The sequence below is a fragment of the Vipera ursinii genome, assembly GCF_947247035.1.
Source record: "Vipera ursinii genome assembly, chromosome: 4".
Classification (NCBI taxonomy): Eukaryota; Metazoa; Chordata; class Lepidosauria; order Squamata; family Viperidae; genus Vipera; species Vipera ursinii.
In genome coordinates this window covers 12521963-12546231 of record NC_139514.1, presented here as the reverse complement: position 1 = coordinate 12546231, position 24269 = coordinate 12521963, and the positions used below count along the sequence as shown (strand labels likewise).

Sequence of the window (24269 nt, the reverse complement as noted above, 5' to 3'; positions counted from 1 at the left end):
CCAAGTCTGTCACTTGGGATATACCGTCTTAGATTGATAGGGGCAACCAGAAATATTTTCATTCCTGGGGGTGGGGATTGAAACAAGAAGAAACTTAAGGGAACCGGTTTGAAAGGTGTATCTAATTTCCCCGATACTAGATTAGCTTACAAAACTGGATTGCTTTCGGAAGAGGGGTGTGTGATGTTGTGAGGCTCTGTTTGCAACATCTGTCAAAAGAGCAGTAAGGCTATTCCCTGGGATACAGGTGCCAACCACGTGTGCATTGTGTAAGGGAGCTCAAAAATACGAAAAAGACTGCTGTGGAGTGTGACAAAAAGGAACAACCTAATGGAATTTGAAACTCTTATTTCCACAGCTGACAGGACTATAAAGATTCTAGTTCTGTTTTCTTTTGCTTCTTTTTATCATTGGGATTTGAGACAGAAGATAAGAGGTCTGTGAGAATATGGATCTCTAGCCATGTCCAATCCAGGGCTAAACTTGAGTGATCTCTTACTGGGAGACTGAGCCTCCCAATGCCATTAATTTTACTTCAAAACATCCAACAGTCTTTTTTTATTGATAAAGAGACTCTTAGGATGAAGCAAGAACTGTGAAGGTTCTAAAATTCTCAACTTACACTGGAAATGCAGGAATTACAGTGCATCAAAATAGTAGTCCTCTTTCAGGAGTCAGGAATCTTTGGAAGCAATGGGTTCCATTGCATAATAAAAGAATAAGGGACCTTGAAGGTCTTCTAGTCCAACCCCCTGGTCAAGCAGGAAGTTCTACACCATTTCAGACAAATGGTTGGCCAATCTTTTCTTAAAAACCTTCAGTGTTGCAAGCACCCACAACTAAAGGAAGCCCGGTTAATTGTTCTAACAATTACTTCTTAGTTCTAGGTTGCTTTTCTCCTTGATTAGTTTCCATCCATTGCTTCTTGCCCTGCCTTCAGGTGCTTTGGAGAATAGGTTGACCCCCACTTGTTTGTTGCAGCCCCTGAGATATTGGAATACTATATATATCTTTATTAGACCTATATACCGCCCTTCTCCCGTAGGACTCAGGGCGGTTCACAAGGTTTTTAAAATAACAATACAACAATTACAAAAATTAAGAAGAGTTAAAATGATTACATTTATATATATATATATATATATATATATATATATATATATATATATATATATATATATATATATATATATAGTATATATAGGGAGCAATATTTTTTTAGCAATATATATGTGTCTGAAGATGGTGGCTTTGTAGAATATTAACTTTCTGCTCACTTTTTAAATTAAAATAAAATATAAAATTACATGAAAGCCAAAATAAAAATAAAACATTTAAAAACTGGGGATTTTTTAAAAATAATATCTACTACCTTGCAAAACAGAAGTGTGTCTTGGGCATCATACAAAGAAAAAAAAAGTTTCTCAGAATAACAATAAAATGGTAATTGGAAGCTCATCTTCTCTAGCTTGTCAGTTGGGAGCTGTACTCACATTGGTCCTTAATGGTGTCCACATGTTCACCATTTCCCCTTGCCAGCATACTGGGACAAGAACTCCCACGTTCCTAGCAATGAAATGGCTTATGCTATCAGGGACATTTTTTCCTCCTTAGCAGATTTTCTTTACAGACATAAAAGATGGAAGAAATGGTGGAAAAGGGGAATTGGAAGAAGTTTCATTTCTAAGAAAAGGTGATGGTGCAAACCCCCAACACACACACACACACACACACACACTTTTAATATGCTTGAAACATTTTTGGAATATTACTGAAGTTTCTCACCAACAAGGAGAAATTTATGACTGAAAAAATCCACTATCCATTCTCAGACTGGGGTGGAATTAAATATTCCTCTAACATGGAACCAAAAACTGAGATCTACAGAAAAAGGTAATTTTCATTTTGCTGCAATGGCGGATAAGGCAGAGGTAAACCAAGTCTAGAATTTCAGGCAGATAGACTTGGAGATGGGCATGCAAATGCAATGGAGACCATGATTTTTGAGGAATAGATGCTGACTTCCAATCCCTTACAGGCAGTCCTCGACTTACAGCCACAACTGGGAGCAGAATTTCCATTGCTAAGCAAGGCAGTTCTTAAGTGAAACATGCACTTTCCCCCCACAGTTGTTAAGTGAATCACTGCAGTTGTTCAATTGAATCTGCCTTGACCGGTTAATTTTGCTTGCTGAAAGCCAGCTGAGAAAGTTGCAAATGTCAATCAAATGCCTTGGAATGCTGCAACCATCATAATGACATGCCAGTTGCCTAATGCCTGAAATTTGACCACAGGAATCTGCAATGGTCGTAAGTGGAAGGACCAGCTGTAAGTCACTTTTTCCAGTGTTGTTGCTAAATAAATGATTGTAATTCCAGCGCTGCCAGTACTGCTGATTACTGCTACCTCAGAAACCTTTTATGTCAAATACTGTGTTTTCCCAAAAATAAGACCCAACCAGATAAGGCCCAGCATGATTTTCAGGACACTTGTAATATAAGCCCCACTCCAAAAATAAGCCCAGGTTAAGATCATCAGACACACAGACACATTTAGTGCCGTATTTCTCCAAAAATAAGACCTAGCCAGAAAATAAGCCCTAATGTGTCTTTTAGAACAAAAATTAATATAAGACCTGGTCTTATTTTCAGGGAAACATGATAGCCCGGAAAACTGTGTTTGAAAAAGAATGGGGAAAAAAACTCTTAAACAATTCCTTCTTTATCTCCCCTGTATCAGCTACAGCTTAATCAATCAACAGTGGACAATTAACCCGTAGAACGGCTTGCCTTCAGAAGTTGTAGGTGCTTCACCACTGGAGGCTTTTAAGAAAAGATTGGACAGCCACCTGTCTGAAATGGTATTGGGTCTCCTGCTTGAACAGAGGGTTGGACTAGAAGACCTCCAAGGTCCCTTCCATGTCTATTCTGACGGAGTGTTTGAAAAAGCAGCACACTTGTTGTCAGATCAAAACTGGCCTTGATGGAGGCCAGTCTAACAATCATACAAAAGAAACAGGACCATGAGTAATTGAGTTCAATGTTAAGGACAGACCTGTTTTCTATTTACTCAAGCTGCTACTGTGCCAGTCTAACAATCATGCAAAAGAAACAGGACCATGAGTAATTGAGTTTAAAGTTAAGGACAGACTTGTTTTCTATTTACTCAAGCTGCTACCATGCTATATCAACTTTTGAGGACTTTACAAATATCAAATGCAATCTTCAAAAATTACTCAAACAAATCCCATAGACATTTGGAGAGATAGGACCCTTTAGTTATGAAGTAGTGAATTACTGAATAGTGAGCTAAGTCATAGATGATCATCTATTAGATACACTGGTTGGCAGGTGCATAGCTTCAAAATTTATTTTATAAGCAACTTTATACATACTAAAATATAGTTGTCTATGTTCAAATAAATGTGACAGCGATAGATTTGCTTTTCTTCTGTGACTTCCATCAAAGGAGATTCAGTTTTTCAGAATGACTACCCTAGAAAGGAGAAAGTATCAAAAGGGAGATTCGTAAGTATTACATTTATGGAGCAGTTGCAACCGCAAAATTGCTCCAGGGCCTTGTTTTAAACAAATAAATATGATTTCATCATGAGCGGAATGAATCAAGTAATTCTTCCTTAATTGAAGGTGGAATTCTACTTAAGTTATCATAGACATTCCTACTCAAACAGAGTCTTTTCCATTAAGGACAGAATACAGTATTAATGAAATATAGGTAATTAGGGTCCCAACAACATGAATTTTTGGTACGGTATATAAAAAATGAAGTTTCTTCCTTCACAAATCTGAGAAATTTGAACATGATTGTGCAATGTGGAATTCCCCAAATTGAAAACTCATTTTAAAATGTGATGCAATGAAGAACTAAGCAACTCTAAACATTTTATTCCTAGATATGTCAGTTAAATTGTTGCATTAAAAGTGGGAAGAGTAGTTCAAAAGATATTTTCTTTCAAAGGGCAACTGGACTTTAAGATGTTTTGCTTCTCAGCCAAGAAGCTTCTTCAGTTCTGACTGAATGGTGGAGAATGGAAGGATTTATATTCTTTGCAGTCATATGGTCATTAGCTTTCTTTCTGACAGTCAGCTGAGATCACTTGGAGGTTTATCTGTGCCCTCAGGGTCACCTGAATCCTATAGTTTGCCATTTTTTGTTCTGGAAATCCTTTCGTACTCCTGCACAATTTGAAAGAGCATAGCTAAACATCCATGGAGATTCTCAATTGTCCAGGTCTTGGTGTCCCAAAGGTGTTTTCTTTCAAAGGCAACTGGACTTTTTTCAAGCAAAACAATAAAGTCCAGTTGCCTTTTGAAAGGAAACACTTTTGAGACACTATGACCTGGATGACTGAGAATCTCAGTAGACATTGGGAAAAGTAGTGTTCATATCTCAGCTCAATCTTGAAGGTCACTGAATGGCTTGGTCGGCCGGATCAGCTACATCAACCCTGGATATCAATGGGGTAACAGATTTTGCAATCAGGATTTCCATCCATCCATCCATCCATCCATCCATCCATCCAATCTGCTCTATTTAGTGTATCGCATAGAGTACATAGATATCAATAGTAAAATATATATAAAAGGAGTACATGATACTATGGTACACGTATAATGGAAATTTCCTGCCTAAGCAGTGGGTTGGACTAGAAGACTTCCAAGGTCCTTCCAACTCTGTTATTCTATATTATTCTATGAAATATGTAGTCAATTTTGTAAGGTATGAGCAATTCAAGAAGTGAACCAATGTATTTCAAAATGTAACTTATATTTAGGTTACATTTTGAAATACATTGTACATTTTGAAATACGTTGGTTCGTGAGAATAGAATGTATTCCATATATTAATAACTAGGCCATTTATTCAATTAAGCACAGTTTTTGTTAGTTGGAGAAAATCTGCTTTTCCTCCTGTATAAACTTTCAAATAGCAGCTAGTTATTATATGATCCAGAGGGACGCAGTGGCTCAGTGGGTTAGGACGCTGAGCTTGTTGATCAGAAGGTCGGCAGTTTGGTGGGTCGAATCCCGAGTGCCACATAACAGAGTGAGCGCCTGTTATTTGTCCCAGCTTCTGCCAACCTAGCACTTCGAAAGCATGTAAAAATGCAAGTAGAAAAATAGGGACCACTACAGTGGGAAGGTAACAGCGTTCCGTGTGCCTTTGGCGTCTAGTCATGCCGGCTACATGACCACAGAGACATCCTCAGACAAGCGCTGGCTCTTTGGCTTTGAAACGGAGATGAGCACCGGCCCCTAGAGTCGGAAACGACTAGCACGCATGTGCGGGGGAACCTTTACCTTTTATTATATGATGCAGTGTCTGGTGAGGTCTCTTCTATGTACAGTAAATGGAAGCGAGCAATGAATGTAATGAATGTTAGCAATCACTATGTCATTCTGTTGTTTAAAATGCACACTTTTGGTTTTTGGGAGCAGGAAAGAAAGGAGATACTACATTCTTACTTCTTATGACTGCATGCCTGGAGTAATAAGGTTGAGAAAGGAAGCAGCTTTGATTCTGTGAAGCTGGGTTGAAGCCTCCCACAGGAAAATTTCTTTTCAAGCTCCAAATTCTTTCCAGAGCCACTGTCCATAATACATAGAAGAGCATTATTATAATTGTATTATATTGCAACCACAATTGAGACCTGGGATTTAATCAAAAGCAATTGCTAAGTGCAGGGGTAGGCAACCTTGGCTCTTTTATGATTCAAGGACTTCAACTCCCAGAATTCCTAAGCCAGCATAGCTCAGCTTGGAAACCTCTCTCTTTCCCCTCAGCATGGCTGGCTCAGGAATTCTGGGAGTTGAAGTCCACAAGTCATAAAAGAGCCAAGGTTGCCTACCCCTGGCTAAGTGGAACATCACAATTTTATTATCTTACTTCAGCCCCCTTTTTTTGCTTTACGGACCCATAAACAAGGATTGCTTTGAAGCTTATTGGAACACTGTGGGCAAAAAAGAAAAGCTGAAATGCCCCACTTAGGATCCATAATGTTTCATCTGCTCAGGGGCAGGAAGTGGTCCATGGAAGTATATAGGTAGTCCTTAACTTATGACTGCAGTTGGGACTGGAAATCCAGTCATAAATTGTTATGGTTTTAAATTGAGGCTCCCACATGACCAGAAGTGATTTTATGACCTTTTTGGCAACAGTTGTTAAGCAAACGTGATAGTGATTAAGTGAACGGGGTGGTTATAAATGCAAACCCATTCATTTGAATAGGAGGCATTTCTTCCTGGAAACCAGCAAAAAATGTCACACACTGCAGTTGTGTAACCACAGAACATCACAACTGGTCATAAAGGTGAGAGGTTGGCAAGTGCCCTGCGTGATCATGCAGTGATGGGGGAGGGCTGCACGACTATTTATGATGGTCAGGGGGGTGCTTTATGGGTCTTAAATTCAGCAAGTCTTCCTTTGGATTAATTATCACCTCATAGATCAGCTCCAACTCCAAGAGAACAGATTACACAAATACAGTAGCAAACTTACTCTCCATGTGATTTTATATATCTCCTGAAGAAGGCCTATATTTAAAGTTGAACTTTCTTCATATTCCCAACACTTTCTGTTCTTAGAAGTGAGACTTGCCCCATCAGTACCATCAAATTATTCCATAGGGCTTTGAAAAGATAACTAAACACCTGCTTGCAACATTTAAGAGCCAGAGCTAACAAAACCTGCTCCCCTCTGATCTTCAGCCAATCTAATAATTATGGACTGAGGATGGCTTCATACTTCTATACTCTACCTATCCCCAAGTATAGGAGAGTCTTCTCTCTAGCCCGTTTCAATGTCTTGCCCTCAGCACTAATCGACGGGCGATTTAAGAGACTCCCGATTAGCGAGCGATTATGCCCCTGTGATAGGGCTGAGGTTGAAACTGTGGAGCATGTCTTTTTATACTGCCCTATGTATAACACAGGCAGAACTAAATTACTGTCTCTCCTTAAAATAAACCCTTCTGGTCCCAATGCTAGTAATTTGGTCTTATATTGTTTAGGGATGGCTCCTCATATATTACTTCTCAGGTCTCTAATTTTTTTTAAGAGCTGTAAATATTAGAGGAGAATGTTGTAATTCCCCTCAGCCAAGGCTTCTGGTGTCCAATTGTCTATGATTTTACTTTTTCCATGTTTACTTTTGTTGTATTTGTACTTTGGTCTGTGACCGTAAACAAATAAATAATAAAAAACTAAACACCTGTGGTTTTGCTTGTGGCTGTTTTTGCTGTTACTATTTAAAAAAAATTGGTACCAGTGTTTGGAGTAGATGTTATACTTTTTCAAATTGCTGGAAATCACTAAGGCAGGTTAGTATACGGATGAAATCTTCCCTTTATAAGCACTTCAGAATTTGAATTTCCCCCGGTTACCTTGTTTTGCAAAGCTTACCTTCTGAAGGGTGTCTAATTCTGCACTCATCTCTCTGAAAATACAGCTCTTCCTCAAGTACTTCCCTAACTCTCCTTGGTGGTTCAACATAGACAAACTTCTTCCCTGTTTTAGAAAAGATCATTTCAATGAATGACCTGAGGAATTTGCAATAGTATGCTTGCTTTATCAAAATAGAGTATTAAATCAAACCATATTCTAATATTTTATAAATATTCTAACATCTTATGGTGATAAGACATAATATTTAAGAAAAGTGATCTGAATAATAATCATGCTTTATTTCTTCTAGGAGGAATTTATAAAAACCAAGTTTAGGCATTCAGAACAGGAAATGGAAAAAAAGTTAAGCAAAGCTTCTATTCATATGGCAGAGCAATTATTATCAGACCTAATAATCCATGGAAGAGAGGTCTCTGAGACTGACTTTGGGGCTGGGAAAGAAGCAGAAATATCCCAATATATTGTTAATAATGAACAGGCAAGTATTTCAAGTCCATTAGAAAAGAATGATTAACTCTTCAGTCTTGCATTCTGGAAAAAGCAGCTCTCCGTGACCTTTAGAGAATTCACTAATAATTGCTGCAATCTGGGTTTATTCGGTTTCTATGATTCTATGTATTAATCCCTTAATAATAATCCTAGTTAGTAAGACTCATCATGAAGGGTGCTGAGCAGAGCAGAATGGAATTGGATATCAGACTGAATAACCTTTATTAAACCTTAGTAAGACCACATTTGGAATACTGCATCCAGTTTTGAGCACCTCATTTTAAAAAAGATATTGAGACTCTGGAAAGAGTACAAAGAAGAACTAAGATGATTAAGGGCCTGGAGACTAAAACCTATGAAGAACGGTTGCAAGATTTGGGCATGGCTAGTCTAGAGAAAAAAAGGACTAGGGGTGACATGATAGCAGTGTTCCAATATTTGAGGGGCTGCCACAAAGAAGAGGGGGTCAATCTATTTTCCAAAGCACCAGAAGGCAAGACAAGAAACAATGCATGGAAACTAATCAAGGAGAGAAGCAGCCGAGAAATTTCCTGACAGTAAGAACAATTAACCAGTGGAACACCTTGCCTTCAGAGGTTGTGGGTTTACACTTGTCTGAAATGGTATATAGGGTTTTCTGCTTGAGCAGGGGGTTGGAATAGAAGACCTCCAAGGTCCCTTCCAGCTCTATTATTCTATATTCTGTATATTCCTCAAAGTAGGGCATTGTTCAGAGATCCTGGGCTTCAACTTCCATATTGGAGGAGATCAAGTATGGGATGATCTTTATTTATCTCTGTACAAGAGAGAGAACAAACCAGACTTGTTGACTTCAATGGTAACGAGGATCTCACCAGGCCAAAAGCCAGGAGTCTGTGAGTTCTTAGGCATGAAAGCCTGCTGGTGACTTTGGCCAGTCCAATTTTGTCAGATCAACCCACCTCACGGGGTCGTCGTTGTGGGGAAAATAGTTGAAAGGAATTATTTTTATTTTACTATGCTGACCATCTCACCCGCAAGGTGACTCCAGGCAGCATGCGTGTCTTCGCCACCTTGAGTTATTTATAAAAATAAGGCACGGTATCATTCCTCAATAATAATTTGGCTGATCTCAAAAAGCTTGGCACAAGAGAACTCCTTAACATTTGGAAATCTGAAGGCGGTGGATTCGGTTGGGAAATTGAAAACAACAACAACGACAACATCCAAGCATAAGTGAATGGGCAAACTGCTTCTGTACTGTTGCCAAGACAACGACAGGGACATGCCCATGATGTCACCAGCAGTCCCCTTTTAAAGAGGCAAGAGGGAATTCTCCAGCCACTGGCACAGAGATGGCTGGGCGCAAGGAGGCCACTGATCCACGGCAGGATGGCACGTAGGTCCTTCCGTCACAGACTGCACCCCTCACTTCATTCTGCAAACTGTTCTCCCAACAGTTCTCCCCAGGGCTTTTTATTTTTGGTCATAGAACGCCCAGAACGGAGTTCCGGCACCTTTTTTTGGATGGAACCTTGTAGGCTAGGCGAGGCGGGGTTGTATGACATTTATTTATTTTATTTGTTTTAATTCCATTTATATCCCGCCCTTCTCCGAAGACTCAGGGCGGCTTGCAAGCTTAGCAGTAGCCTTCATTCTATGTCAGGGGTCGGCAACCTCGGCTCTTTTATGACTCGTGGACTTCAACTCCCAGAATTCCTGAGCCAGCATAGCTGGCTCAGGAATTCTGGGAGTTGAAGTCCACGAGTCATAAAAGAGCCGAGGTTGCCGACCCCTGTTCTATGTATATGCCTGCTTATTAGGGCTTTCACACACACCCCAAGCGGCATTATTACAAAGTCAGCTTAATTGCCCCCAACAATCTGGGTCCTCATGGGTGAGTTCCGGCACCTTTTTCTTTTAAAAAAAAAAAAGAAAGAAAGAAAAAGCACTGGTTCTCCCCAACAGGGGCTTTCTCAGCCCGCCGAGAGAGAGAAGCCTTTACCCCCATTTGGTTTCCACCCACCCACCCTGGCTGGCCCATTTGTTTCCAGTTGCTGGGGCTGAAGCCCCCCCAACCCCAACCCCAACCCCAACCCCGAGATCATCTCCACTCCCTGGATAACAGCAAGCAACGGGAAGGAAGAGTCTCGCTCCTCCAGGCGTTGGAGAGGCTCTCCGGCTGCAGGGGACCTTCCACCCGGGGCGCGGGCGCGAGAGAGCCCCCCACCACTCCCACTCACAGGGTTGCCCCTCGTCGTTGCTCTCGCCGTAGAGCCGGCTGCCCGAGTCTCCCGCCTTGGGCTCCAGCGGTTCCCCGCTCGACGCTCGCATGTTGTTGTCTCGTCCTCGGCGGCTGCTGCTCCTGCTTGCTCCTGCCAGCCGCGCCCAGGCCAGCGGCACGCGCAGGCTGGTTGCCATAGGAGCCCAAGGTTGCCGCCGCTGCTGCTGCTGCTGCTGCAGGGGGGAGTGGCGGAGGAGGAAGAGGAAGAGGAGGAGGAGGAGGAGGAGAAGAAGAAGGAGCCGGTGCTTTTTTTTGCCTGCACCACCCGGCAGAGAGGCGTGGCTCCAAGCTGGGCGGAGCTAAGAGGGAAGCGCCCTCGCCCCGGCTCGGAGGAGTGCCGAGTCCAGCGGCCTCGAGCGGGGGCGATCCCGGGTTGCCTCGGCAACGTAGGCCACGCCCGAAGCCCACCTGGTGGCTGACCCGAAGTCTTCTTCCCCAACCTGTCGCCCTCTAATTATTGGGATTAACACCTCCTTCCCCCCCCCCCCCGCTCCCTCCACCCAGCAGCTTCTAGCAAGCCAGAGTGGGCAAAAACCAGGCTGGCTTTAAGATTATCTAGGTCAGGGGTAGGCAACCTCGGCTCTTTTATGACTCATGGACTTCAACTCCCAGAATTCCTGAGCCAGCTTGGCTGGCTCAGGAATTCTGGGAGTTGAAGTCCATGAGTCATAAAAGAGCCGAGGTTGCCTACCCCTGATCTAGGTGGTGAAGGCCAATTTAGTGTCCTGAATGGTGGCCACTTTGGAACAGGGTCGTCTTTGGGGCCTGCAGGTGGTTTTCAAGTTACTGGTTGGAGGAGCTAACTGCGAAGTTGCAGGATCAATCGCCAAGATCTCTTCATCAAGCAAAGCTCTTTTGGGTACCCAGTGATGAGAGCAGGACACGCACCCCATCACCCCAAAGAGAAAATTACCTTGGCAAATACAGGAAGAACTCAGTACAAATTTACTAGTCTGACAGAGGCAGCCTGAGGCTAAATAAACAAACACTTAACACACACTGGCTACAAAGTATCAAGTCTAAACCACAGGAATGCAGAACCTGCAATTAGGATTGACAGGATTAAAATAGGGTCCATGCACTAAAAGGTACATGACAATAAAATAATCACACTGGATCCATCCTGGAGCAAAGATTAACACTTTCTTTTAGACCGAATTGATAAAGAAATTAACCCAACAATAGACACTGATGGATAAATTAGAAAAGACAAATTTTAAACTCACCGAATCGGAAATGACAATTTTGGAAACCATGAAAGGGTATAAGAACTCATGTTTGAGGACCATTCTATCTACCTAGCCGGGGATTCATGCTGAATTGTCACTCAACTTTAATCTCCGTGATTAGCTGGCATCACGTTCTATTTGTCCTTCTCTGCGTTGTTTGCCAAAATCCCGGCTGAAATAGCCTGAACGGGAGAATTCCTCCCAACACCAGGAAATGTCTTTGGAGGCCTTAAGTCATGTCTGCCAGAGGTTTATTTTGGGCAATATTAGAATAGTGTGCAGACAAAAACATTTTGTTCTGCCAGGCTGTGACAAAGAAAGTATCACCTGCAGAATATGGATGAAAATATTAGGGAGCTAACTATGCTTGAAGGGAAAGCATTTGGTCACAGGCCAATGAAGGAAAAAGTATTCCAGGAAGAATGAGCCAATGACTTAGAAAGCAAGCTATGTTTCTGGTCCAGACAATGTGCAGTGAAAATCAGCTAGGAAGTGCCATCGAAAGAAGAGATGTTACACAATCCTACCTTTTTGCTTGAATCTTCTTAGATAGGAAAAGATCTCTACAAAATAATCAAAAATTATTAAAAATGATACTATTCAGACATTTCAGACGTGAGAAACAAAGAAGTTTAAAAATAAAAGGTTTCAATTGTTTAACAAATAAGGGATTAGTCAAGCCAAAACTTCACATAGGCACTGAATTCCAGGAAGCTTGGCTATAGGAGACACTTAAGCTTATCAATTGAAACCTTAAAGGGGGAACAGTAAACAGAAATTTGAATTGATGTAATCAAACAAAGGGAGGGATAATATATTCTGACTAGGCATCTGGGACAGATTGTGTGTGGTCTCTGGTTTAGGATCCACCGTGCTTTGCAAACCGCTTTTTTTTCTGCAGAATAAAACTCTTTTCTTACCAGTCCAATTTTGTTGGTGTTTTAATTCTGTTTCCAACATAGATACTGGGAATGTGACTGTACCTACATCTATTTCAGAAAAATATACATTGATAAAGATGCTTGATAAAGATCCAATAATGTTTTACTACTAGGGACAGCAGATGGTATTTATTTGTGAAATTTATTTGCTGCCTACCTCACAATGCAGCTACTCTAGGCAACTTATGATAATAAGGAATTGAAGCGTGAAAATGAGAAGTAAAATAAAACGAACAACAAAAAAGAAAAAGAAAATACATCAGTATAATAACAAAAAAGATGAACAGGTGGAAATTATCAGATTATAATTATCATATTATCTGTGAAATGAGTTTATTGGAGCTCATTACTATGGATTTTGCACGCAATAGATCAGATTTCCATTGAAATCAGTATTACTTGTGTAAAGTGACATGTGATTGGGTTCAGGCAATTATTAACTCATTCTTGAGTGGGTGGTGGTCCCAGCTTCTCTTTTGAGGTGGTGGTTCATTTTCACCCAAGAAACCCTCACTGGACTTAATTATACCGTACCGGATAATTTTCAAATTTTCCATCTTCCCCCTTTGAGGGAAAGTTGTGGAGAAGGTAACTGTGCTGTACCTATGAAGTCCAGAAAGAAATGGATTATCTGTTAATTTGGGTATAATATTGAGACTGCATTGATCATAGTTGCAGATGGCCTCTGGAGGCCTCAGGATGGGACCTGCAAAATGTATCCTGAGCTTCCTTCCTTCCGTCGAGATCAGTACATTGATCACGGTATCCCTCTGGACCAGTGTAGGATAGGAATGGAGTCATAGTATTGCAGTGGTTCTCCTCCTTCCAAAGCCGGTTCCAGTCAGTGTTTGTAGGGCGAAAGAGGCTGAGAGTCCTGCTTTGACATGTTCTTCAGAGCACCATCCTCCTTGGCTATTCCTTTTTAAATCTGAATGAAACCCTGGAGACACAGAAGATTTGGCTGTTCCCACAGAGATTGGGTCAAAGTGTTGAGTGAGCCAGAGAGATATTTTTAAGAAGCATTTTATGGAACTGAGTGATCGTCCAGAGCTGCTAGCAGTTTAGTTTTTCAGATCTGAGGCATTGATTTGATTTTAATTTTGCTGTAAGCCTCTCGGAATAATTATAAATTGGGCATGTATATCAACAGGAGAAATAAATCAGTAAAGAAAATTTAAGAGTTGGAAAATCCTGGGAGTCATTTTATGATATAACTAGCGGTCTTTCTTCAGGTAGAAATATCTTTTCGACAGAACAATCAACAATATTCTTTGGAAAAATTGAGGCACCTTAATGGGTTTTGAACTGGTTTAAATTTGTGGTATAACTTTAACTAGTGGTCTGATGGCCCTCTTAATTTGATACTTGGATATAAAATGTGGTAAGGATGTCCAAGCTGGAAACACATATTTAAAAGGGTTCATAAAACATTACGTTGAGGTGCCTTAAGATAAATGATTGCTTCAAAATTTAAGCCTCAACTATTAACATTATTTTCTAATTTTTTAAAAAATGATATTTTACTAATTCTGGCATACAGTACTTGGAAATCCAAGGAGTTAGATCAAGGCAATGTATTGGCATTCAGTTCTAATATGCTATGGATTATATTACAATATGTTATATATCTAATCGCAGTTAGAGTTTCTCTGATGCCAATAAAACTTTCATGGTTATTAACAGAACTGGGACTTCATACTACAATATCAGTAGGCATTAACAGCTTGGATTTGTTACATCCATCAAATCTCTTGTTCAGAAATAACTTTAATGAGCCAAAACAACTAATTTTACAGTGAAAGTACATCATGCTACAGCAAACCACATAAATCCCATATTTAGAGGGATTTTATTTTAGGTCAGGGCTGGTTCACACAAAGCATTCAAAGTAGCAACCAGAGTGCAGGAGGCATTTGAACTGCAGCAAAAGATACTAGTATTTTTACAAACTCATCATTTTAGCAGAAAGCTCATTTGTAATTCCCACACTCAGCATATCTTCCACTCTTTCACAAACACAAATGCTGCTTCACGTTCTCTACATCACCACGTACATGCACATAAATTCTCATGAAAGAGTTATGTAATTTTTATCTGGTAAAATGCAAATAAATTGCAAAGAATTTTTTTTCAACCTCAAGTGTATCAAAGAATTATGTGAAGCAGCCCTAAGTATCTTTAGAGCTAGTGAACCAAACGCATGATGATTTTTTTCATGCATCTGTGAATAAATTTCAGAGATTACGTCTGAATGAGAACCTAAAGTTTTCCAAAAATTCAAAACATAATTTAAGAAGGCAAGCAGTTGCACAATAAGGTACTTCCAAGCAATCTTTGGACCAATCAGCTGTAGTGTATTCTGCTGCTGAAAATAACTTTGAAATATTACTACTAAGAGTTTGTGAACTGCAGTGGTACTGAAAGAACACAAACCATTTAAAAAACTGAATAACTACATTTGATTTAGCAAAGGCCTATATAGCAACTTTCACCAAACTGTTGACTTCTGAACGTGCTGCAATTGCAACTCCCGGAACTGACAATCAACATGGCCATTGGACATATTAGTTGGCAATTCTGATAATAAAGTTCAAAAATAATAAAAACTCAGGTAACTTGACTTAGAAACCCAATCAATAAAAATGTAAACAAAACACTTCTACACATAGGCAACCATATTATCATTTTCAAAAGCAAAACCTGAGCACATAAAATGTAATGTTTGGCAACTAAGGAATTAAGTTACAGGTATATCTTATACAGACACTGAAGTAGATTTTGGAAATCTGAATCACATCACATTATTAACCAGGTAGCTCCATTTTTTGGCAGCTGCTATCTTTGATATGTGTGTGAATACCCCAGGTTTTAGCAATATTTTAAATTCCACGTTCTTCTGTTGGAAACTATCAATTACCAGTTAAGTCTCATTAAAACTTCACATACCTTAAATAGAAGCAGCAAATGTTTTGAGCAGTGTTGCTTCTCCAAACTGAATATTTACAAGTTATTTTGTAGCTCTGTGATGATTTCCATTTACAATGGATGGGGAAAGCAGCAAAATAACCATGTTTTTTTTTCAAGTTAAAGTGAAAATGTTCCACAAGGGTAGCATAGCCTACCTTGTCCCAAAGATGCTCTTTTCCAAAAGGCAACTAGTGTTTCTTGATTTTATTTTTCTTTTGAAAAATCTTTCTGTTGGCATCCAAGAAGTTCAGAACTGAAGAAGCTTCCTGGAGGAGAAATGAAACGTTTTCACAAGGGAAAAGAAAAAATATGAAGAAAGTCCAGCTGTCTTTTTGGAAAAAAGCACCTTTGGGATAATCATGACCTGGATGATTAAGAATCTCCATAGACACATAACTTATCTTATAAAAATAATGCCAGTGTTACTCAACAGCGCCTCATTTGAGCACCCGCTAAGTTATGACCTAAAGCGCTGAGAATGCAATGACAAAATAGATTCCTTTAAAAAGCTCTGGCCATGTGTGTTAGGCATACAATTCCTAAGAATCTGCGACAGAATTTGTGCAGTGTTCAACAATTTCAAACAAATAATGGTATTTATCAGTCCTTTGAGCAATATCATAAGCCGTCTCTTCCAAGTTGTTTTTGAGATTTGGCTTTAAATAGCGATTCATGAGCAACAGTTCAAGAGTTTCCTTGCTCTCTCTGTTTCCGGCTGCCAAGTGCAGAGGTGTAAGCAACCCATTGGTCTGAGCGTTGACATTTGCCCCATGCTGGAGCAAGAATGAGGCAATTTTGGTGTTGTTCCATTTGCATGCACTGTGCAGAGGTGTCCAGCTATCCACGGTCAATGCGTGGACATCTGCCCCATGAGCAATCAGCTCACGCACCACTTCCATGTGTCCATTATAGGCAGCGCGGTGAAGAGGAGTATATTGATCTTCATCCTGGACATTTATTGACACAAGGTTTTGAGACAAGAGCTTTTGCACTGTGCTAAGCTGTGGGAATGGAGACAGAGCTTAGTGTTAGTCCACTAGCTAGACAACTTTCTATAACACTAAGTGACTTTCACACTCTGAATGAAGGCCACACTTTCACTAAAATGCATTGACTCCAAAGAACAAGCAATGACTGGTGATACAATATCTCCAGAGTTGAAGAGCCCAACATTTCTAGCCCTTATTATCCCTTATTTTAAAGAAATTCATGCCATTAAAACCCATCATTTTTGCAAAGATGATGTGGGGAACCCAGAATCTAGAGGACTTCATAGAGTATTGAGTTTAGTTCTGAAAGAACTGGGGATCTCTCGCTCAGCTAAAACTTCATGATACACCGAGCAAGCTTTTTTTGGTTTTAACAATCAGTTTTATTATGACGTTTCCAGGAAGAAAGCAAACTCTTTCACGTTGACTCCCAAGTAAAATACAACTCTGTCCATTTGCTGTCATTTATTTGGAGATATCAATGCCTCAATTTTTTATAATCCCATTCCTAAAGATCAATCTACTTGACAAAACAGCACTGCCGTAGTTTACAGTTCTAAAAACAATCCAGACTGGTTTTGTGCATGCCACCATAATTACCTGATTTTATATTCATAATATTGAAGCCAACTGCAATTACTTTTATTACCCAAAGGCATCACAATCATTTCTGACTTGTCTTGGATTCTGTAGATGCAGTCAACTATTTTTCCATTCCTTCTAAACCTTAATGATGGACTTACACACAAACAATAAGGGGTGTGTGTGAAAAACTATGATCCTCCATTTGTCACTGAACCACAATTTCCAACATCCTTCACTAGCAGAGCTAAGTTCAGCCACTCATTCAGAAATTTCTGTGGGTTCATAAATTTCATCTCTGGAATTCTGTAAAGCAAGTTGTCATTCCTCCCTCAGTTAGTTCAGGCTAAAACCAACAAACCTTTGCATCATGACTCAACAATTCAGCAGTGTCAAAACTATAGGTGGTCCTCGACTTACAACCACAACTGAGCCCAACTTTTTTGTTGCTAATCAAGACATTTGTTAAGTGAGTTTTGCTCCATTTCACAACCTTTCTTGCCACAGTTGTTAAATAAATCAACTGCCGTTGTTAAGTTAGTCACGTGGTTGCTAAGTGAATCTGGCTTCCCCATTGACTTTGCTTGTCAGAAGGACGCAAAAGGTCGTGTGAAAAACGGGCATAACTCACTTTTTTCAGTGCTGTTTTAACTTTAAATGGTCACTGAACAAACTGTTGCTAGTTGAGGACTACCTATAAAGCATTGATATATGGTTTGCACTCACACCCCTCTCGAAGGACCTTAGCATCTCTATGGCTACGGCATAAACCAACCTTATGTCATTTGAAAGCCCCCTTATGTCAAACTAGAGTCTCTCTAAGAGATAATAGGGACGATGAATTTATCATGCAGAGTTTTCATATACTGTAGTACATTTGGCTTACCCTATTTTTTTCAGCTGCCCAAAGCAGAAGCTTATCTGGGCTATTTGCCAACTTTTTCTCTTGAGCCTGGTACCATTCCTCTGTTTTTTCTTCTTGATCTTCCTCATCAGAGTCTCCAGACCAAAGGCTCTGTGTTCCTCTAGGGATTAGATGCCGGTGGGTTTCCAGTAGCTCAAGCTGGTTAAAGCTGTCGACAAAATCTTTTCCCTCCTCATCCGTGTTATTATTGTCAGCTGATGTTATGCTTTCGTTCATTGTGCAGGCTTTGATTTGCCCGTCCCTAAACAGCAGAAGAGTTCCACTTCTATTTTTCTAACTCATATCTCAGTGTCTTGCCAACCGAGTTTGGTAACAAAAGCTACTGGTCGCAACATCACCACCATCTTTAAAAAGAGAAAAGGGAAAAAATGGAATATTATGATTGTGGAAAAGAAGATAAGGCATTTGCTGCACCTTGAATAGCAATCTCAGAAGTGTCCATAAAAAAAGCCATCGGATTGCTTCTCTGGCATTATCAGATAAGAAATATGAAGGACTTTTTTTTTTCTTACAATCTCTTTTGTAACCCTCCAAAATCATTTTGGAATTAAAAACCCCAAATCCTTGTTTCTTTCTATTTCTAGAAAGAATGAGCAGAGCCAGAATTCAAAAGATTGCATTTACTTTAATCCCCTCAATTCCATATATATATAAACTATATTATATATTTTATATGCGGCCCAAGACAATTCCTCCTCACTCAATGCAGCCCAGGCAAGCCAAAAGCCTGGATACCCAGGAGAAGATGAAATAACCTCCTTGATATAACATTTTATTTATGTAAACTATGCAGTCACCCATTTTATATTTTATGCCTCTGGGCAGTTTACAAGATCAAAATAAAACCTCGCTAAACAAACTCCCAGTGCCCAAGAAAACCATTGACTGCACTCACCACCAACAGCAGCAGCGTTCATCGACCTACTGACCCAAATAACCTTGAGTGACAGGAGGAAGAGCCACAAGTGCTACAAAACCTTTCTGCAAAAACAGAGAAAGAAAGGAAGAAGCAAACTTTTTTTTCCTCCTTCTCTTATTTGACCACAAAGAAATGGAAAAGGGTCATTCTCTTTTCCATACAATGGGGTTTAGATGGAGGAGGCCAGTATAAGATGCTGCTTTCATTTTTTTTACAAACCAGCAACCAAATACATTCCATTCCAATTTGCAGGGTAGGACAGATGGGAGACTTGTCAAATAAGGAGATTAGGCATTAAACCTAGTTTGATAAGAGATATCAGAGCCCAGAGGAGGGAGGAGGGTGGAGAAAGTGTCTCAGAAGGGATCTTCTCTAGTTCTCTGGGGGGAAAAAACCAAGGAGAGGAGACCCCAAAGTGCTTTTTTCAAAAGGCAACTGGACTTTGTTTTTTTCTTGGAGACATTTTGCTTCTCATCCAAGAAGCGTCTTCAGTTCTGACTAAATGCTGGGAATGGAAGGATGCATATTCCTTGCAGGCTTTCCATTCCCCAGCATTCAGTCAGAACGGAGGATGTTTCTTGGATGAGAAGTGAAACAGCTTCAAGGAAAAACCAAGTAAGTCCAGTTGCCTTTTGAAAAAAAGCATCTTTGGGACAACCATGGCCTGGATGACTGAGAATCTCCATAGACATAAGGAAGAGGAGATGTGCTTTCAGACTTGCAAGATACTGTTCCTATACACCTACAATAACAGTGATGTTGGTGCTCATGGTTTTGGGCTTCTGTCTGGACTACCTCGAAGGGCTGGCAGTCCTACATCACTGAACAAGGCTAAAAACACACGCAGATAAAGGCTATAGACCTAATGGGGTGTTCTTCATTCAGGAAGGGGGTCACCAAGGACCCCAAAGCAGGCTCTGGTGAAAGAATCACAACTGGCTCCTTCACACAAAAGAGTCAGAATAACAGAATAACAGAGCTGGAAGGGACCTTAGAGGTCTTCTAGTCTAACCCCCCCCCCCGACTCAAGCAGGAGACCCTGGCTCAGGAATTCTGGGAGTTGAAGTCCACGAGTCATAAAAGAGCCAAGGTTGCCTACCCCTGCCCTATGCCATTCCAGTCCAATCTCTTCCTTAAAAGCCCATCCTCGCAACCCTCACGGGCAGGATTCAAACCACCTGCTAAAACCAAGCAGCCAGCCCTACCTTTAAGGAGGCTCAGTTAAGCCTTCCGGGCATCCAGGAAGCAGAGACTTAGACACGTACAGACAAATCAATGCATACAACGGAGGGATGATGGGATGAATATAATCCTCGGCATAACACGCTTCAAAACCTCCCTGGCTCCAGGACAGGACGCGCGTTGAAGGAGACCCCCCCAGCCGATCTCCGCCTTGCACCGACAGCGGCAAGTAGTAGCCGAAGCCTTGACTCCTCCACCGCCCCGACAGGCCTCACTCCCCTCTCGTCTAGGACATTTAACTCCTTCCTGAGGGGGGGGGAGGAGGGGGGCCCTCCTCCTCTGACCGGAAGCGGCTACCTCTTGCGGCTGCGCAATGAGAGTCGATTGCAGAGGGTTAGCACTCCCCCCCCCCCCCGCTTCCCGGTGAGCACTTGTGGGAAAGGCGAGAATTGCGTGGTTCTCGCGAGAAGTAGTTGCCGGCGCTCCCGGGAAGTATGGAAGTATGGAAAGGGAAAGGGAAAGCGGGGTGAGTGTGTGTGTGTGTGGGGGGGGAGGGGGTGTTGCCAGTGGGGGGGCGGCCTCCTTGTTCTGCCTTGCTGGCAGTCGAGGTGAAACGGTGAGCAGGAATCGCCGGAGCCCCGAACCGCAGCGAGGAGGCTGCCTGCGGTGCCTCTGCAGGAGTCGTGCACGGCGATCCTTTCGGTGCAAGAGGGAGGTTATTCCAGTCCGGGGCTCCAGGAGACGACTCTCCTCTCGAGAGGAATTGATGCATCCTGTCTGGGCTGGGTTGCTTGGCTTTGACCCAATCCTTGCCGGGGGGTTGGGTGGGTGGGTGGGTAGGTGGGCGCTTTGCCCCGCACGAGAAAGCCAAGTAGGGTTAACTCTCAGCCCGAGTTTAGCGTGTTGTGGGAATGCTGCCTTTACTGTGAGATTTTTTTTATTTTTTATTTTAATTCCATTTATATCCCGCCCTTCTCCGAAGACTCAGGGCGGCTTACAAGCTTAGCAGTAGCCTTCATTCTATGTATATGCCTGCTTATTAGGGCTTTCACACACACCCCAAGCGGCATTATTACAAAGTCAGCTTAATTGCCCCCTCACGAGGTCGATGGATCGTTAAGGTGCTTCCAAGTGAAAAGGCATCACGCAGAGATGCAATCATATGAAGCTTTATTTAACGATAGGTTAGATAGAAAGCTAGCATAGCATAACTGGAACAGAACAAGAAGCAGAAGCAGAAGCAGAAACTGAACTGAACAAAGAGCAGCCCCTTGAGCAGAGGTATTTATGGGGGGTCTCAGCCCCTCCCTAACCATAAAACTCTCTCGCCAATGGGGCTGCAGGGGTCTGGGACCCCTGACTCATCAGTGGAAGCAAAGAAGCCTCTTTGCTCCCATCTGATGACCTTTTGGGGGAACTGCCAATGGCTGGCACAAAACAGCTAACATTTACCCCCGACCGGGTTTAAGCGTTTTGGGTTTGAAGTCAGTCAGCCTCTCCTCTTCCCAAAGAACGGGAGGACGGTTGTGGAAGAAGAGTCTGCTGACTGGTGGCTGCGTGGGAGATGCAGAGCCGCTTAAATCGGGGCTATGCAATGTCTCCCGTTTCAGTACGGAGCGGAGATTTGGGCTCGTTTTAATATCTTATTCCTTCTTTGGAGTCTTATATATGCATTTATAAGTGTCGGAAGTTACATTGCATGGATTACATTTTACATGTTATGAGAATTACGCAAGCAAAGTTGACTTGCCGAATTGCCTATTTGGGAAGGTGTTTATTCTCTCAAATAGGCAATTCGGCAAGTCAGCTTTGCTTGGGTATTTCTCGTAACATATAAAATGTAATCCATGCAAGGTAACGTCAACACTTATAAATGCATATATAATACTCCGAAGAAGGAATAAGATATTAAATGAGCCCAAATCTCCGCTCCGCACTGAAATGGGAGCCATTGCTTAGCCACGATTTGTTTATTCTCTCAAGAGACGCGGTGGCTCAGTGGGTTAGGTCGGCAGTTTGGCGGGTCGAATCCCGAGTGCCGCGTAGCAGAGTGAGCGCCTGTTACTCGTCCCAGCTTCTGCCAACCTAGCAGTTCGGAAGCACGTAAAAAATGCAAGTAGAAAAATAGGGACCACTACGGTGGGAAGGTAACAGCGTTCCGTGTGCCTTTGGCGTCTAGTCATGGCCGGCCACATGACCACAGAGACGTCCTCGGACAAGCGCTGGCTCTTCGGCTTTGAAACGGAGATGAGCACCAGCCCCTAGAGTCAGAAACGACTAGCATGCATGTGCGGGGGAACCTTTACCTTTTTTAATCTCTCAGGTTTTTGTTTCCTTTGCATTGCAATTGTATGTTGCTCTGGAAACTGTATAATTATTAGTTTTGCTGAAATAATGCAGGCCCTTCTCAGTGTTACATAGAGACCAGTCATGTGTGACAGTCCACTAAAATCATTCATTGCTTGGATCAGTCACTTATGCCAAAAACTAATGTCTGCTTCATGTAATTTGTTGTTTCCATATTCTTTCCAAAGAGGTGTTCACTTTTTATTTTATTTATTTAGTTTGATGATGCCTTTGAGTCAATGAAGACTGCCTGCACTGGTCCATTATTTGACAAGATTTTGAAAGAAGCTGGTCCAAAATCAGCCTGATGGTTTTGTGCCTAAGACAAGACTAGAACTCATTCTTCCAGCTTCTAATCTGGTATTTTAACCATCACACCAGATTGGGCCTCAGATTTTGGCTAAATGTAATACCTAAATCACTTATTAGGATTAGGTCTCCCTTCTGCAAGTTCTACAAATGGGATGGGCTGTGCTAGATTGCTCTTTTATAAAAAAAACAAAATGAAAGGACATTATTCTTTCCTTCAACAAAATCCTACTGTAGGTAAAGGAGAATGACTGCCTTCATTCTTTTGTAGTAAAATTAGAAAAGGTGGAGAAAAGAAAAATTAGTTTGTCCTTTCTCACTTTAATTCTGCAGAAAATTTTTGTGGTACCTCATTATTCCACCCACAAACATTAAGATTTCTTCAAACTCTCCTATAAAATCCCCCAATCCTTTTGGATTTTCCTGAAAGGCAGCAGCCATGCAGCTTTAATGCAAAGGCCCCCAACCTTTTGGGCACAAGGGACTGGTTCCATGGAGATAGGTTTTCCTGTAGACCCAAGAGGGCGTGGGTTTGCACGCTGCCTGCATCCTATGGATGGCGCTTCGCTTGTTTGTGTGGACCAGTTTCTGGCATGCCGCAGAGTGGTGGTGGTGCCGCAGAGTGGTGGACTATGGATTGGGGACCCCTGCTTTAATGCTTTTTGCAAAAAAAACCCCCCAAAAATGTGATAGTGAGAAAAGCTAAAAACCACAGTTGCCTTGGAGTTTTCCTGGTTATATAGGCTCTTGATTTTTCGTTTATTTTTCTATGTATCAAACTGGGTTCTTTTGTTCACTGGAAAAGTACATTTTAAATGATAAATTATGATACTTTGGCTTCAAGTTCATTACCCTAAGATTCTTCTCTTTATTTGGTTGTTCCTAGGTCTTGACTCTGTTTTTTTAGTTATTTGGCTTTGTGAGACCTTTTGTAAATTGGACCCAGGCTGATTGTAGATATGAGTTCTACCACTTCCAGGTAAATTTTCCACAATATTCACATCAGTGGGGAAGAGATTTAGTCATCTATCTTGCCAACTGTGGTGTTCCTATAATTTACTGTCACCTCATTAGTGCTGAAAGTGAAAATTATATAAGGGATGCAAAGGCTACTTTTGTAATTTAAATCAATAATATAAAAACAAAACCTTGTGCTCTTGTGGATTTGCCATATATTTTGTAAGAAATAATTCAAATAATTAAAGGTTTTTCTAAGCGTCATAGAGATTGAGTTAACTGTAGAAATATAGCAGGAAAAGTTTCTAGAGGCCCAGTTGTTCCCTATAATTCTATGAAATGAATACTGAATACTGGAGCATTTGAAGAATGTAATCTATAACTTTACAAAAAATACTTCATTGTATTAGATGCCAAAACAGTAAATGATGCAGTCATACTATTCTGCTTTTTGTTTGTTTGTTTCTCTTTAACTTTAGAGATGAAGAGGAAGAAGACACATTTAAAATTTTAGTTGCTACAGACATTCACCTTGGATATTTGGAGAAGGATGCTTGTCGTGGAAACGATACTTTCGTTACCTTTGATGAAATATTGAAACTTGCTCAAGAGAACGAGGCAAGCCACTTTGAAATCACGTTACAAAACTACCACTGAAAGGTCACATACAGGTAGTCCTTGACTTATGGCCACAGCTGAACCCAAAATTTCCATTGCTAAGCAAGACAGTTGTTAAGTGAGTTGCCC

The 24269-nt window shown here is 41.2% G+C and overlaps 3 protein-coding genes across 4 annotated transcripts in view; 1 reads left to right on the top strand and 2 right to left on the bottom strand.

Annotated features, from left to right (window-relative positions):
- Window positions 1–1209: 1209 nt before the first annotated feature.
- On the bottom strand, window positions 1210–12619 carry LOC310639926 (uncharacterized protein C11orf97 homolog). Its single transcript, XM_083361926.1, has 5 exons — window positions 11933–12619; window positions 10136–10349; window positions 7422–7526; window positions 5487–5609; window positions 1210–3495 (listed from the first exon to the last, which is right to left on the bottom strand). Exons 2-5 carry the CDS (start codon window positions 10311–10313, stop codon window positions 3491–3493), a joined length of 411 nt encoding a protein of 136 aa, XP_083218052.1. The 5' UTR covers window positions 10314–10349; window positions 11933–12619; the 3' UTR covers window positions 1210–3490.
- A 1354-nt stretch (window positions 12620–13973) lies between these two features.
- Window positions 13974–20209, bottom strand: ANKRD49 (ankyrin repeat domain 49). 2 transcript variants are annotated; one of them, XM_083361766.1, is made up of 4 exons: window positions 19934–20209; window positions 18705–18790; window positions 17771–18153; window positions 13974–16314 (listed from the first exon to the last, which is right to left on the bottom strand). In XM_083361766.1, the coding sequence occupies exons 3-4, from the start codon at window positions 18023–18025 to the stop codon at window positions 15853–15855; spliced, it is 717 nt and encodes a 238-aa protein (XP_083217892.1). In that variant the 5' UTR covers window positions 18026–18153; window positions 18705–18790; window positions 19934–20209; the 3' UTR covers window positions 13974–15852. The 2 variants fall into 2 exon arrangements, with proteins under 2 accessions (XP_083217892.1, XP_083217891.1); XM_083361765.1 differs by lacking the exon at window positions 18705–18790.
- Window positions 20210–20420: 211 nt separating this feature from the next.
- The window catches only part of MRE11 (MRE11 homolog, double strand break repair nuclease), a 29636-nt gene continuing 25787 nt past the window's right edge, over window positions 20421–24269 (top strand). Inside the window, exons 1-4 of the mRNA XM_083363089.1 lie at window positions 20421–20436; window positions 22475–22616; window positions 23452–23544; window positions 24002–24140. Of these exons, the coding sequence (XP_083219215.1) occupies window positions 23525–23544; window positions 24002–24140 (159 nt within the window). The 5' untranslated portion in view covers window positions 20421–20436; window positions 22475–22616; window positions 23452–23524. The remainder of the gene's footprint in view (window positions 20437–22474; window positions 22617–23451; window positions 23545–24001; window positions 24141–24269) is intronic.